Source organism: Ixodes scapularis, unplaced genomic scaffold, assembly GCF_016920785.2.
Source record: "Ixodes scapularis isolate PalLabHiFi unplaced genomic scaffold, ASM1692078v2 PGA_scaffold0__279_contigs__length_252992795, whole genome shotgun sequence".
NCBI classification, from domain to species: Eukaryota; Metazoa; Arthropoda; class Arachnida; order Ixodida; family Ixodidae; genus Ixodes; species Ixodes scapularis.
The window spans coordinates 48,754,860-48,770,294 of NW_024609835.1; the positions used below are offsets into that span (position 1 = coordinate 48,754,860).

Below are 15,435 nucleotides of genomic sequence, written 5' to 3' on the forward strand. Positions count from 1 at the left end.
ACCGGACCGAGAACCCCATTCCGTTATCAATCGCGCGAAATGCCCGGCCGGCGTGGCGCTCGGAAACGCGCGCGCGGAGCGGCGTCGAGAGGAGCGTCGCTGTGAGAGCGACTTGCCCGCCCGGAGCCAGGAGAGAACCTGCGGTATTGTGGAGCGACCGCCGGGCATGCCGTGAGCGCGCCGCCGCGGGGCCTCACCCCGTCGCTTCCCGGCCATGGAGGATGAGACGGGCTTCATCAACAGCCAGCCATCCATGGCGGAGTTCATGACAGCGCTGCCGCACGTCACCGAGAGCTTCCACAACGGCAGGCCGCCCGCGGGCCCGCCACCGCCCGCCGGGATGTGCCAGAGCCCGCTCGGACCGCACGGCTCGCCCGGCGCCAAGCACGCGCCGGGGGCCGCCGCCGCGCTGGGAGTGCCGGAGTACCCCTGGATGAAGGAGAAGAAGACCACCCGCAAACAACACCAAGGTGAGCCCGTGGTGCCCGTCGGTGTCCTCTCGAACGCGGCGCCCGCACGAGCAGTCACGTGGCGTGTGTAAACAAACGTGCGGCTGTTATCCTTTTCGCGGCGGAGGTGACGCGGGGAGTGTGCTGCCGCCGTCAATCCATCAGGGCCGAGCGGCGAAGCTGGCGCTCGCCGCCATCAATCATCAGCCCGCGATCGGCCGGCCGCGCTAACCGGTGTCCGCGCGAACCGCTATAAGTTCATCGCTCCGGAAGATGATGCTGGGTTGGGTTTTTGCTGGTTTCCAGACAGTCCGGGGGATTCCCTGAGCTATATTAGCAAACCCTGGCTTCGGTCTATGGACGAAAATCAAAGAGGAATTTCGTTATATTTTTCGCCCATCCATTAAGTATATTTTAGATGTCTTTTTTTTTTTTCATGCTTCTTTTTTTTTTGTTTTTAAGACAGAAAATGCTTTGGCACGTGCGGATGGTTCTAGTTTTCAGTAAAATGATCGGGAATAACGCGAGAAACCTTTAATAACGCATTGTTATTATTCATAATTTGGAATACATTTTAAAAGTTCACATTTGTTACTGGGATTTGTATGAGGGACTCGCAGATGCATATTTCTGCTTGCTCCGAAACTCCTTAATACTCATAAATATTAAAAAGGACCCAACGTGGAATATTTCAATGCACAAGTATATATATATATTGCATTTGACATTTGAAGACATATTCATCCTATAATTTGTTTTCGTTTAATTAGTTTCTGTTTTTGGCTAGTGGCCAATTATGTTGTCTACGCACTCCCCTCTGGACGACGAAGGGACGACACTATGTGTTGTTACATACATCTATCCCTACATACTTATGAAAATTGAAGTTTACCAGCAAACTTTTATTACAAGCAACGATGTTCTGTTTACAGATTTCGTACACAAACATTCTAGGTTGCAACTTCATCCGGCAGATTTCAATATTAAATTTTAACTTGTGCATGTATAGTTGTTGGCGTTCTAGACTACGTAAGTGTTTTTATCTTGTAGCAAATATTTCTAGCAAATGTAACGAGCTTCTTTGACGATAAATGTTGAAAACTGAACTCTGGAGTAGCAACGACGTCCGCGAAAATCCACATGACGAAAAAACCAAAGAAGAGCGCTATGTTCCATGTAAAACGTTTTCAATACAAATGGTTATCAACTGAATACCTCTGCTAACTACTATGTTCCAAGGGCTGAGTATTTGCACAACAAATTGTAGGTGGAGTACGAAGTTGCTAATAGACATCACTCGTTCCCTATTACTCCGTGAGCGAAACGTACATTGCTTGCACGAAATTATGCTCTCTTGGTTCAAGCATCATTTCTGGTTTTAGCTGCTTGCTCTCCCGCAGCTGCCTGCCATAACTTACCTGTCGGTTGCATAATAAAATATTGCTTAATCCCAGCCCTTCTTATAGTATATAAGATCCGGGAACGTTAATGGTGTTTCCTGTTTGCTACGAAGCTGCTTCGCAGTTGCAAACTTAGAAAACTCAACGGCTATGACGCAACTCACTCCCCTTTTCAGTCGCAGAAGTAACACTTTCACAAGATCAGCGTAATATGGCTTTAATTTTGGAAACGTGCAAACCCTAACGAGCATTACCTCAAAACCTAAAACGATGGGAGATTTTTTTATATTCATTTAAGAAATAGATTTTTGGATAAATTTGTTCGGTTTTGGTAACTTCATAAATATTTAGGCAGGGTATGCTTGAATCTCCAAGAACATTAATAGTTTATTTTTTTTTTTAAACATTCCGGCCAGAGAAGTTAAGATATTTAGCCAAGTAAAGTTAATTCTCCCGAATCCTGAGACTCGCTGTGCTTCATTCACCCCTGAACTGCACGAACTACGGAAATTGTTTTCAGTAGACCTGTTTATATTTCGAGTATTGTCCTATTTTACAAATGTTCGCGACTTGCGAGGTCTTTTATGTATACGAATTTGAACGCATTTTGGTAGAACTATTCAAAGTAATAACTATTATCGTAGTCGAATTTTGAACCCCTGCTTAAACTTTGTTTGACCAGAGTAACACAGTTACCTTTAGAACGGAACATTGAATGTAGCTTGTTGGGTTCAGGCAATGGGCTCTTCTTTGGTGACAAAATATCCCTTATAGTTCATCTCAGTAATACGATATCAACGAAATGCCTCACATTTTTGGTGTTCTGAATTAACACAGCTCAATTGAGTACCTACTTCGTAAAGTGGGAATCTTGGTTCTCGATTTCAGGACTGACCACAACAATCCTACTACCATATGGAAAGGGCAATTAAAGTATACTATATCAAGTATAAAAAAAAAAAAAACTCTCAACGCATAGAACTCAATTGTATGCTGTGCTACCAGGTGCACAGGCTTGAGAGAATAACTTTCCAAAGAACTGCGTTTGGATTAGCAGTCGCGCAGTGAAATTATTTGCCTTTCAAAACAGCACGAACATTTTCGATAAATTGTAAATTCGTTCAATTATACACCAAATGATACAATGGCGTATGGAATGTTGAACGGAATATACAAAATTTCCTCTTTTATGGCACCTACTTTTATATGTATTGCGAACTTATTGGCGACGAGATGTTTTAAAGGTGCCACCTCGCGGGCGCCTTCTTGTGACGGAGCTGGTATAGATGCGAGCAGACGACGCGCCATGTCAAAGCACGGAGTAGATATGCGAATTCGCATCTAAGCCAACTAAAAGGTTCATTTATTGAAGGAGCGTGTATGACGTTTTTGTGAGTGATCTTTCTAATGAATAACAACGCCTCGAAGTTGGTTGCTTGTCATATTTAAAAAAAAACTTCAAAATGTTCGAAAACAAGCCTGGAGCTTCACATAATAGCTTGTGCGGCGTGCGTCAAAGCCATTTGCAACCTTTCTGATATTTTGCTTTGGATTCGTGGAGGCTGCTGTAGAAGAAGGTTTTGCATTCACCAGAGTAAATGACTTGCGGTCGTCTTAGCTGTGCACGCGCGCACAGTTGTGTTGCAAAGCGCCGCACACTTGTTTTCGGTATACATTGAGCTTGCCGATACCACCGCTTCTGGCCAACTGCAACTCGACAGTTGCTGACGAGCAAATGCTCGTGAGCAACTGACGCTTAGCTTGTCCCGCTTCGAATACGTGGCATAGAAGCTTGTCACATCGCGACTTCTGGTCCCAAGAAAAGCAGAAATGTTCATTAAATTGTCGCTCATGGCCAGGGAAATTCAAGCCACTGATTATTTTTTGTTGTCAAATTTTTACTAAGAATTGTTTACAAATTTAAAATCGCTCGCTGAGAAGTGCATCACGCATTATGCGTATTTTGGTCTGCAAAATTAAACATACAAACGGTAGTAATTCATAGCCGGTGTGTACTTCATTTTTTGGAACGCTGAATTGTCAACGACTAACTAGATTTAAGACTTCTATCGCGAGGGGGTCTTGCAAGTTTCTTGTCAACCGGGTGAATAAGCAGTGATTTAATTGAAACGACTCCGGAATCTAGCCACCACTTCTTCCTGCCGGTAATTTTGAGGAAATGTTTGTTTACTGGTTTACAAAATTCAAAAAGGAATGAACCATGTTGGAACTAATCTGAGCAGCACTCACAGAACCCATTGGAACAAACAAGACACGCGGAGTCGCTTTCACTGAATTGTTTGCTACACACGCGAGAGATTCTCGGATTTCGCTTTCCTATTTTCAATTACATGATACATTCTCGTCTCAGTTTCGTTTTGTCCAAATCATAATAGGAAATATACCTTGTTCGGTGGTAGATGTAATGAAGTAAAGCGCTGGACATTCTATTTTCATCATCCTACTTTTTCTATTTGTGTAGAGAACAACACACCACCGTCCCAGCGTTTCAACACCTCAGCGTTAAAACTGTTTGTTAGCACGATTACGCGTGCCACGGTTTCAAGCTTTGGTAAAATATCCTACTACAAATATCACTCCACTAAATAAGCAGAACGAGTGAAACAGGCTGTGCCGCGCGTTACCCAAACAGTGCATGAAACTAGCTGACGAGCCGAGGGATCCTAGATCTGCGCGGTCTGGCCCGCGGGTTTCCTACCCGCGACGTCACAAACGATGATGATGATAGCTACTAGAGAATCACTCGCTCTAGTTTCTGCATGCCGCCAATAGTATCTAATATTCTCGAAATAAAAATGAAGTTAAATTTTTCTAAGGTTCTGAAAAATACAGGTTTATATAAATACCGCTATAGTAGCTGTTACGCTCGGAACATCCATTTTCTTGATAATTGTGCCAGAAGTATGCGAAAATAAATATTTTCTAGTTATTGATGCCCACGACTGACTGCATTAAAGAGTATTGTTCGTACATGAAGTAATATAAATACATACATGCATATATAGATAGGTGGAGAGAGAGAGATATCAAATGAAAAATGGGAGGGTGGTGTATCGTTGCCTTGAAAAATGACTGCCTGCTGATTTTTAGGTTTTACTGCCTGCTCAGCATGCAACTTTCTTTTCCTTTTGAAGATTCTTCTTCGTTCCGCCAGAACGTTATACTTACTCCACTCCAGACCGTTGAATGGCAGTGGTACACGTGGTTATGGAACTCGTCTTGATCCATACACTTTATTTAAACGACTTTCAGTGCCTACTACGCTTCGCTGATGAACATGCCTTTCCTATGTTTATAGCCGTGCAAGCAAACACCGTTAAACACGCGCAGCATACTTCAGAGAAAAGGCTATAATGTTATGGTTCGAAAAATCCACCTTGTGGTTACCTTATCTTATATTCACGCCAGTTCATTTCGGTAATCGCACTAGATAATAAAAATAATATATATATATGTAGAGGTAAACGAAACCAAACACACACATATTACATTTATTTATGCCGTAAGATTGCAATTCTTGCAACGAAAAGTGCACTAACAGAAAGACTAAAAACAAAAGGGGTTGAACTTCCAAAATGAGGTATTCTGTTTGCGCAGTAACGGTGTCAACAGCCATGAGTCTTCCAATTAAACGTCCGCAAACTATTCAGAAACTGAGCACTGACGTCATTCCCGTTTATGTACATCCTCATTCCTTCCCATTAAGAAAAAAAAAAAAAAAGAAAGCTGTTAAAGACAAATAAGACAAAAAAGGTTAATTTTTAACGTCGTATAAGTCGGCAAGTGAACTTCGGGTGGTATTAAGAACTTGATGTTGCGAAATATTAGCATTTTTATTTATTTCTCTAGAAAAAACAAAAAAAGGCGCCGAAGCCTTAAGTATAAACCAGCATGTAAGCAATTTGGCGAGCGACGAGACAAGCGACGGTGACCTGCTTCGCTGCCACTTGGCCAGTCTCGCGACGAGGCAAACCGCATGAAAGCGACGGAAGCAAGCAACCAAGGAGATGAGCCACGTTTTCTAGAAATCCAGAAACCGAGCGACGCGTCGCGCGACAGTGAGAAATCTCCGTCGTTCGTTGCCGACTCTCGTCGCTGTCGCCGTCGCTCGCTAAATCGTTTACATGCTGTTCAGCCTTTAATCTACCTGCTCATGTTCTGCTTAGAGGTGGTACAGGTGGTCATGTGTCTAGGTTCTAATTTGCTGCGTTAATCTCAATCAATCGACTATATTTGATTTTTTTTGTTTTGTTTTTGTATTGGAAGGATTCTGTCTAAATCGTATACTCCGAGGTTTCCAGGAGATGTCGGGCCTTAAACGTTGTTCAGAGATTCCTTCCGAGATGCGAACATGCGGTAAATGGGCTTCACTCATAAAACATTGAACCTTTGATATCGCTCCATTGATAACGTTTTGACGCGCATGCGGCAAGTGCACATATGACTCGGATGAAGCCGTGTGCGGGGCACCGTTGCCGATCGTGCTCGCAACCGAAGAAATACCCGAGGGAGTCTCCCGGACGTTCGAAGTCAACACGAAACTATGCGGAGGTTTCAATGTCCGCTATTTCTACTACTGGCATAAACACAATGACTAAGCTGGGATTAGTGGGGCGGTGCGCCCTGTTATCCAAACGCCGCTGGCACGTTCTTTTGCATCGGGGTATTCGCTGCGGGACAAAAATTACAGCTCACGCTTCATGAGAATGTCTGCACTAAGTGATGGCTTGCGGTCGGCGCGCGTGTGACTACAAGAGAACGCGCCATGATAATACCAGACCCACATGAAGAACAGGTCATGTTTGTTTTCTGTTCGCAATCTCTTTGTTTCGTGTCCCTCTGACGGGAATGCATGCATGACTTCTGAGCGCTGAATGTTGATTATCGCCGTCCATTAGTGAAAACCAGGGTTTAGGACGGGTGGCTACAGTGCAGGGATGGCTGCAGTAAAATAACTTAATCGAGAAATGCGCCCTAGTTGCCGTAAAATGTCAGGCTCCAGCTTTATTAAATTAGAGCCTTGAATGTTTTACGACTGGTCGCATTCGGTCAAGTAAATTCACAAAAACGAAAAGAATAGAAATCTATACTATGTAACCACGAGATGCTATGATAACAAAATACCAATATCTTTTTCTCTAGATGATCATAGTCTCAGGCGAATAGCTGTCAAATTAAGAATGTGGGTACTGTACAGAACGAAGCTTTCACAGTTTACAAACAGTTCCTCTAATTGGGAAATACCGGATTTATTACTAATAATAAGCTCTAATTGACTCCACGTCAGTTGTGTTTTTTTTTCTTCAATATGATTGAACACATTTACGTTAACAAATATTTACGTCAACAAAAAAAAAAAAAGAAACTGTTAAATAAAGATTTGCGGATGTTACATGCGAAAGCACGCCATCCACAAATCAACCGCGGTATCATCCCCTGCTTTGCGGCACGCAAGACGGAGCGCGCAAGTGTAATTAACCGCGAACAAATTACCCTATCGCGGAAATAGAAAACACTGAAATATACAGGTTGAGAACTGTTATGTCCCTTTTCGCCCTTTGTAAATATCCCTCTCCCAACGCAAACAATTAAGAACCGCGGAGTGCATTGTATGCTCGCGTAGATTCTTCCACAGTCACTGTGTCCCTGAGTAAGGTATCATTGCGTGCAGCGAGTATGGTCTTTGTGCCTCATTCACGAAATCGTTTGAGACTCAAACGAGCTCCACAAGGAAATCGCCGGGTCTTTATCAGGCTTCTGTTTCTGCCTGCCTCGTCGGCTCGACCGTTTTATGTCATCTGTCATCGTGGTCAGGGTGGTCTTGATGATGAGATCCAGTTACTTTTCCAAGGATGGCCTCTTTTGTTGGCCTTTGTTGCGCCGGAATGGGATCCTAGGCGCACAAGCGGAGCACTCTACGACCCTTTGACAGCAGCCCTTATCAAACATTGTGCTCCCAAGACGCAAGCTCTGGTGGTTTGTTCATAGGAACGAAAAAGAAAGTCTATGATGTACGACGAGCTCATCTGGAGATACCGTGGATGTAACGCTGAACAGTGGCGGTGTAGACTTTCAGCGGGCGAGACGAATGAAACGCCAGATGCGGAAGAACAATCACTCCAGTCTTTCTTTTTTCTTTGGTAGGGAGGGCTTGCTTGCTTGGGTTGACATATGCATGTTTTTCAACTACTGCCGTTTCTCACGACGACGCGCAACAGGACACCATACAGAGTACTGGGTCCGAAGGTCCTGCATCATCGTTGGCACGGATGTATTACAAACAGACAATCTACATTTTTTCTTGTGACACCGCTGAGAGCGGTGGAAAGAACGTAACAAAGAAGCATTCGTGCATTACCTGCAGAGCGAACTACACGTTCATACCATTCACAGTTCTCCGCCTGTTTTCTGTGGGAAGGAGAAAATAAATTTTACACTCTAATTCCCAGTCCCCAACTAAAATGAAGAGGGAGCGCATGCGTATCTGAATTATTCAGTTAGCCGTGCCAGTTTTAAACAATTTCTCTTCTATGGAAATACAAACGTTTGAAACGTGTACACACAGCCTTTTATTAGCGTTTCCGAGCTCTGTAAAGAAAGCGTAGCTGAATAGTAACTTGCTAGGCATATTGGCTCTACTGAAGACTTTTAGCCATCACTAATTTCGGTGTGTGCCTGATTTGTGACGTTTTCATCAGCTCATTTTTAAACGTACTCCTTTACCTGCACCTGACGTTTACGTGCGTCAACCTACGTAAATGTTATGCACTTTCTTTTTGTTCACTGTGCCATTAAGGTCACCTTCCAAACCAAGCACCCTAACCCGAACTGCCAGCATTTTATATAAAACAAATGAAATAGTTGTCGCTCCTTCATCCCTTTTACTTGATTGATTACTCGCGATAAGAACACAATATGTAACTCTATATTTAGCGTACAACGTCATGCATAAAATCTCACGAGCAGCCTACCCGAGTGTGAAACTTTGTCTCGAGTTCTGAGGTTTTCTTCTCACCTGTGAAAGGGTGGCTACCTGTCAAATTTCTTTTGGCCTTGAGCAGTACTTGGCTTTGTATTTCTTGTCAGTCCAATGAGATGGGAAACCGTACCTTTTGGATACATGGTACTTAAGCAGCTCGAATCAGAAGATTCATTTGTTTAGGAGATACAAATCGCAGCGAAAAAGGTTAAGAAGAGGCCATCCTGGCCAGCGATGATCTTGGGAATCTGAGAGATCAGGAGGGAGTATAAAACGCGGTTGGGAGGGATGCATGCCTTGATACAGTTGCCGTAACAAAAATGTCCATCGTGTCTTCCCTCTGACGATCTTGAGTGTTTCTTTCGGGGTAGACAAGGCAGCTGACGGGAGAAGTTTGACATTGAATGCCATTTGTATTTTGGAATTTGACGAAAAAGATTCAGCAATATATAAACCTTATTGTAAGAGTACATAGAATACGAACACGGTGTATGGCTTTATTGTAACTTAAATAACATTAGGACTTGCACATGGGTAGGTATGTAAGTACCAATGACACACACGTAAACGAAACGCGGGTCTCCGGAAGAAGTCGTGGTATTTATTTAGTTCGTCCGTAAACTAAGTAGAAAAATCTGCTCATATATTCACAATTTATTAATAATGCCATGAATAGAATAATCTCAAAGCAGATGCACGGAAAACCCGTTAAAAGTAGTCAAGTCTTAAGCATCTGTCTTTACAACGGAAATGACGATACCCGTTCCTAACCCCGGAGGTTTCTAGGGGCAGGGGTGGGGGGCATGAACGCTTAATATATGTAGATAAACAATCAATTACCTTCTGTTAGAATAAAATCTAAAATAAGAACGCCCTTTTTGATATGATGTTGGCGATGATTAAAAATCCTGTGGAACGCTATATCTATTCATGCCACCAATAAAAGAAGTGTACCGATATTTACGAAGTACACAGAGATAGCATTTATTCAGTTTAAACTTCGCGTGTCAAGCCGCGCCACCGTCGATGTTGTCTGACGCCCTTATGCTTACATCGCGATTTTCTTACCCCTAATGGTTTCCATCTTTATTTACAGTACAGCACACAGAACATAGACGCCGGTGCGATGGCGTTGATCTAGATGCATTGATTTGATACTGAACTCCGACCTGTTCAATCAATTTATCTTGTTAATGCGAGGCGTGCGAGTGTTCGGCGGTATACAAAGATGTATCGCAAAATTCGTGCAGTCCAAACAGCGTACAAGGACAGCGATGTGCGTTTATAATTTGCGCTTCATGTAATGAAATATTTAATATCTCCGCCGTGATAGAGTGCTGACATCAAACGACGACAGAAAAGTTGTAAGAGCAAAGGTGGGAACAAGGCATTAAAATACAACTTGCAAGGCATTTGTGTTCACTGGTGTGTGTTTGCGCACTTCCTGGTTTCTTTTATATTTTTTTATTATTTCGAGTTCTTACGTCAAGTTGCTTTCTCGATGTGAGTGCAGGTTTGCACAAATGTGTTACAAATATAGCTTCACGAATAAACGTTTGTCGTTTTGGATTTTTGTGCGTTGAGGAAGAACAAATAAACACATTAACGGAAGTCTACTGGGACATGAAATGTTGTAATGCCCTCGTGATATCAACTCACACCACACACAATTAAAACGGTGGAGGTTAAATCCATTATGCATTTCTCAGGTTTTGTTAAAGCGGATTTACTTTACAGTTAGCTTTCAAATTTATAGCGCAGTCTACCACATTTCGCAGCCTTAACCTAATTTATAACTCAAAAACTGATATAAAAAAGTGTTCCGCACGAATGTGGCAGAAATTAAGTAAATGCCTGAGCATGAGGGATGTTTGTGAATACACATCGGGCACTAGAATGCATACTACAACGTAAACTTGCGCACCGAAATGTGTAGAAATACAGGATTTACTAACGCAGTGTTTAAAATCTCTGTTTACCATATTGCGCGATGAGCGTTAAAAGCCGTCTCCGATGAAACGGTTCGAAAATCAAGTCACAGTGGGGCTATCTTAAAATCCCTTCACACATACGTTCGAAAAGCTGTCTCCATACGGATATTTACCAAACTTTCGAAAACTTGTGTGCGGTAAATGTGCTTGTGTGACTCAACAAACATGCAATAAATGCGTGGCCAAGCAGAAGAAAATGAATGATGTCGTAAAATTACAAAAAAAAAAAAAATACTGGGGTAAATTAACTTATGAAGAACTATGAAAGCCGAAAGACAAAACGGCTTGTGTACTCGGTGTACGTCACCCACTTGCATATTTACAACCTTGTTGTCGACCCTATCCACTACAGCAAGCACCTTTTGTTACACATTTTCATAAAAAGAAATCGAAAGGTCGGGTCAAACATTCGCACTCTGCCAGCGACCAACAGTGTGCACCGCCTGCGACTGCGTACGTCGAGATGTTTAAACAGCTTCATTTAGCAACCGATGGCCGCACTGCTTCGTAGTGAAACGTTGAATGTTCGTTTTATTTGTTCGGATATGTGTTCCAGCCATTGCTTAAAGCCGTGCCAACCCGAACTTCACGGAAACGTTTCATTTTTGGCGCAAGAGCCGGACCGTCCTTGTATCAAAAGAGATAAAAGAGCAGACACCAGGAGGGTACAGCCTTTGATGGTGCCTAAAGATTAAAGCATTTTTTTGTGTATTCTGGGACTCTAATATCAAGAATCAACTTCATATTACCCCCGCCAAACAACGCTTTTGGTACGTCTGGCAAGCCTAGTAAAGGTTTAATAGAGAGGTTCTTTAATCGTGTCGGTGTTTGTCTTATAGTAATTGAGAAACAAGAATAAATAACAAAATTATAATCTCGTATCTCACCTCCCCCCCCCCCCCCCCCCAGAAAAAAAAAGAGCGGTATTTTTTTTTGTTTTATTTACAGGATAGTGCGTGTGACACATGCTTTGTCCGTACATGAGGCTTATACAATTATACAGGTTACCTGCATGATGGGTAATTCACAGGAATATTGTTTGAGTGAATTCAGGTCAGATCAGACAGAGCGTGCTTTAAACTTGATTGGTTTTGTAAATATTTCCGGCTAGGATATTCGAGCTCGCTATATTATGCGACTGTAGGACATATCTTAAAAAAATTTGTTCGCCAGGTAAAATTAGATATAGAACTTCATACAAAAATAGCTTGGCATGGTTATCACTAAAGCCTTACGTGGATAACAGTTTGATTATTCGCATCCTATCCGCATCCGCAGAATTCGTATCCGCATCCGAACCGCATCTCGCCCTCAACCCGCGCGTTCATTTTACAACATAAAATCAAGCAGGAAAAAAAAAAGCACTTGGATGGTGTTAAATAAACCAGAAATGTTGCCTTTGTACAACACACTCCTGGTGTTACAATACAGAGAAAGTAATTTTATCGTATTTTGTTTTATCGAATTTATAAAGTAAGGGATCATCCTTCCAGATACATGTCGCATGGCTGGAAAGATGATCGCAGTCATGAGATCCTCTTGGAAGTCCAGGACACTGACACTCTGTCCAGAAAATGCGCTCGAAAGAAAGAAAATTTTAATTTTTTTTCTTCGTAAAACTTATCTGAATTATAGACTAAGAACGTTGTATTATTGGTTTTTACGCCAAACAATAAAAAAAAAAGTAAAAGAGGAAAGGTTGTAGTTTGAGTTTTAAACAGGGACCCTCAACAGCCCCCCCCCCCCCCCCCCCCCCCCCATATTCGGAACCATATACTTAAACAACTCAGTACTAAATGTCCAGAAAAAGAAAAAGCACACACAAGCAGCGTTTCACTTGTCAGGGTTGCTTTTAAAAGAAACGAAATATCGTCAACATTGACAAATTCAGACTGGTTCGCCTCTCGTAAAATATTACCGGCTAATGAGAGGTCTCTCTCCGTTGATGGACTTGAGGCTGGTATGGTATGCCAGTTGAGGAAAGGGAAGGAGCGACCTTCCTAAATTTTTTTCTACAAACAAGTGGCGAAATATGCTCGTAAGCTTATTCCCGAATAAACTTCCCAAGGAAAGACAGCGAGGCGTACAGCGAGCGGTATGGCTCGCTGCAGCTTTCATCCGCTTTGCTCGATTCTCGTCTTTTTCGACTACAAAAAGCACCTTTACTTAGCAAGGCCGAGGATAATCACGAAAAGGGCCTTGGGAAGGTATTTGGGATTAACTACTTATTCCGGTCGTTTGTTGTTCACAATGGTCGAAGTGTACGGTTTGACTTTGCTTCACGGAAGAGCAAGAAGGCTGGGGATCTTTTTCTCCTTTCCTCTCAGGTTTTAAAATGCATTGACCTCACTGTGCCCTTCGGATTGTAGCCTAGAAGCCGTTCATCCCTAAGCTGACAGAGCGGTGGAAGTTACGTGCTCATTGGAACTAGGGAGCCTTCATGTGCGCTTTGCTAGGGTGATGCCATCCTTTGTAATACCACTCGCCGACAAACCAGCAGCCATTTTGTTCCTCGGCGATAATCCGTGGGGCTTATAACCCTCCCCGAAACAAGCACCTTATCTCCGAAGTTCGGAGCAGCGTTGTGGAACCCACGGAGGGAGGATTAGCATTTTCCCCCTCAGATGGGATTACCGATGAACACAAAGGCCATTTTCCGGCGCACGGGAAAACAATGAGAGGAACAAAATGGCGGTGGACGAGGGTGTGGGAAAAGAAAACAGGAAGTTGGCATCACCCTATGCGAAGCGCACATGAAGGCACCCTAATTGGAACAGTCACACGTCTATCTTTCGCCACGTAACCACGCTCTTGTCCATGCCCACGCGCATATAAAGATACGGGTCAGGTGATCAAAGAAAGGTGGTTGATTGTTTCTGGCGAGTTCGTAGCTCCCACCGCACTGTCAGCTTAGGGATGAATGAAGCAGGATATCGTGATGACGTGACGCCGTGAATCTGTCTTGCCTGGAGCTCGTGAGCCGTGGCCTTCCAGTGATGCCTTTACACTCAAGCTTGTCTCCTTCGCCTTTCCAACACGCCTTTGTGGGTCTGTGAAGTTCTTCGTACGAGGCTTTACGCTCAGGTGGCCATCGCTTATTTGCTCTGATGTCTCTTTCACGACATTTCACAGTGAAATTTAATTAACCTATTTTTTTTAAAGCTCGCAAACGAACTTTTTATTAGAAAAAAGTAATTTTAAAAGTAAGGAGTAATTTTCCCAATACCAATGCCAGAAAATAACTTATTACATCACTAAATTACCACTTTAGAGAAGGAATTAATTACATTACTCATTACCAGAAAAAGTAATTTATTACTGCAATTTCATTACAGTAATATCATAATTGTCATGTCTGTTTTTTGTGTGAGTGGTAATTGTGCGCTGTGAAGTCGGTCAAAATGTTAAACTTACCCTCCCAAGCTGCAAGTTTTACTGCATAGAAACTTTAGAACGTTTGGGCGCCTTATTTCAGCGAGCAATATTGATCCATTGTAGAAAGAGAGCAGCAGAGCTGATGTTTAAGGGAGACTGGGCCGCTTTGTTTGTCTCTTGAAGTAGAAATGAATATATTAAGGTTGTGTGGAAAGTCAATTTTCAGTTAGATTTGTATAGACCGATCTCACTACGCGTTCGGTGCATGCGTGACGCCGCCATCACTTTAGTTCACACAGAAGGCAGACGGCCGTGCATGCGAGGGCTCGTGCCCTCTTCTGCTCCACACGCGCAGAGCTCCAGCGGGGTTGTCGCACGTACAGAAATAATAAAGTTCCCTCGATGCATTGCGGCAGCGGTGGCGTAGTCAAACTGGCTGGTGACATCGACCTATTCAAATCGAATGGTGCCGAGTAGTCACTATTCGAGAAAGGTTGAATCGAATACAAAAACGAGACATTTTATTCGCAATGTTCACAAGACTCAAAAAAAAAAAAAAAACGCATAGGCAAGACCAAAAAAAAGCCCGACGTGTTCATTTTCCTGCATAGAAGGCGGAACGAAAAGAGAGTAGCACGAATAGAAACCGTGTAATGACAGCTCTGAAACAAAAAAAAATCTTAAACCACAACCGACAGATTGGTCCACCCATCCACGTTTGAACACGCAGAGTGCTATATGAAAGGAAGGATATGGCTAAAGTAGTGATGTGTCGCGCCACCTATCCCCTCGCATCGCGCTCGATGCCGCGTGGAGCGACGGGTTGGCAACGAGAGAAGTCGGTTCAATTATCTGTGCTATTTAGATTTTATCATCATTTGATAATTTATCATCATTCGAGGAACGCAAGACAGGAAATACTTTCATGCGAAATGGTTCCTTAGTGAAGGCTTCTCACAGGCAGGCTTGATCCAACACATGCCTGTGAGAACTATTTCACTATATGAACTGTGCGTCTATAAACCCGTTTCTGAGGCGAAAGCCTTACTTGTCCCATTGAGCGGCAAATCAGAGTAAATGGCTATAAAAATGCGATTGAGCGGCACGCGCCGCTCAGTCGCATGGTTAAAGCGGGGGTGCAACGATTTTCGGACTTCGGTCAAAGATTTCTGGAAGTTGCCCCTTGACACTTCTGAAGTAAAGAACAGAAAACCGATTTC

The 15,435-nt window shown here is 43.1% G+C and overlaps 1 protein-coding gene across 2 annotated transcripts in view; it reads left to right on the forward strand.

The window, feature by feature from the left end:
- Positions 1 to 28: 28 nt before the first annotated feature.
- The window catches only part of LOC8038072 (homeotic protein proboscipedia), a 111,355-nt gene continuing 95,948 nt past the window's right edge, over positions 29 to 15,435 (forward strand). Inside the window, exon 1 of one of the 2 annotated variants that reach the window (XM_029976216.3) lies at positions 29 to 470. In XM_029976216.3, coding sequence (XP_029832076.2) covers positions 215 to 470 — 256 coding nt within the window. In that variant the 5' untranslated portion in view covers positions 29 to 214. The remainder of the gene's footprint in view (positions 471 to 15,435) is intronic. The other variant, XM_040220414.1, reaches the window with a different exon arrangement.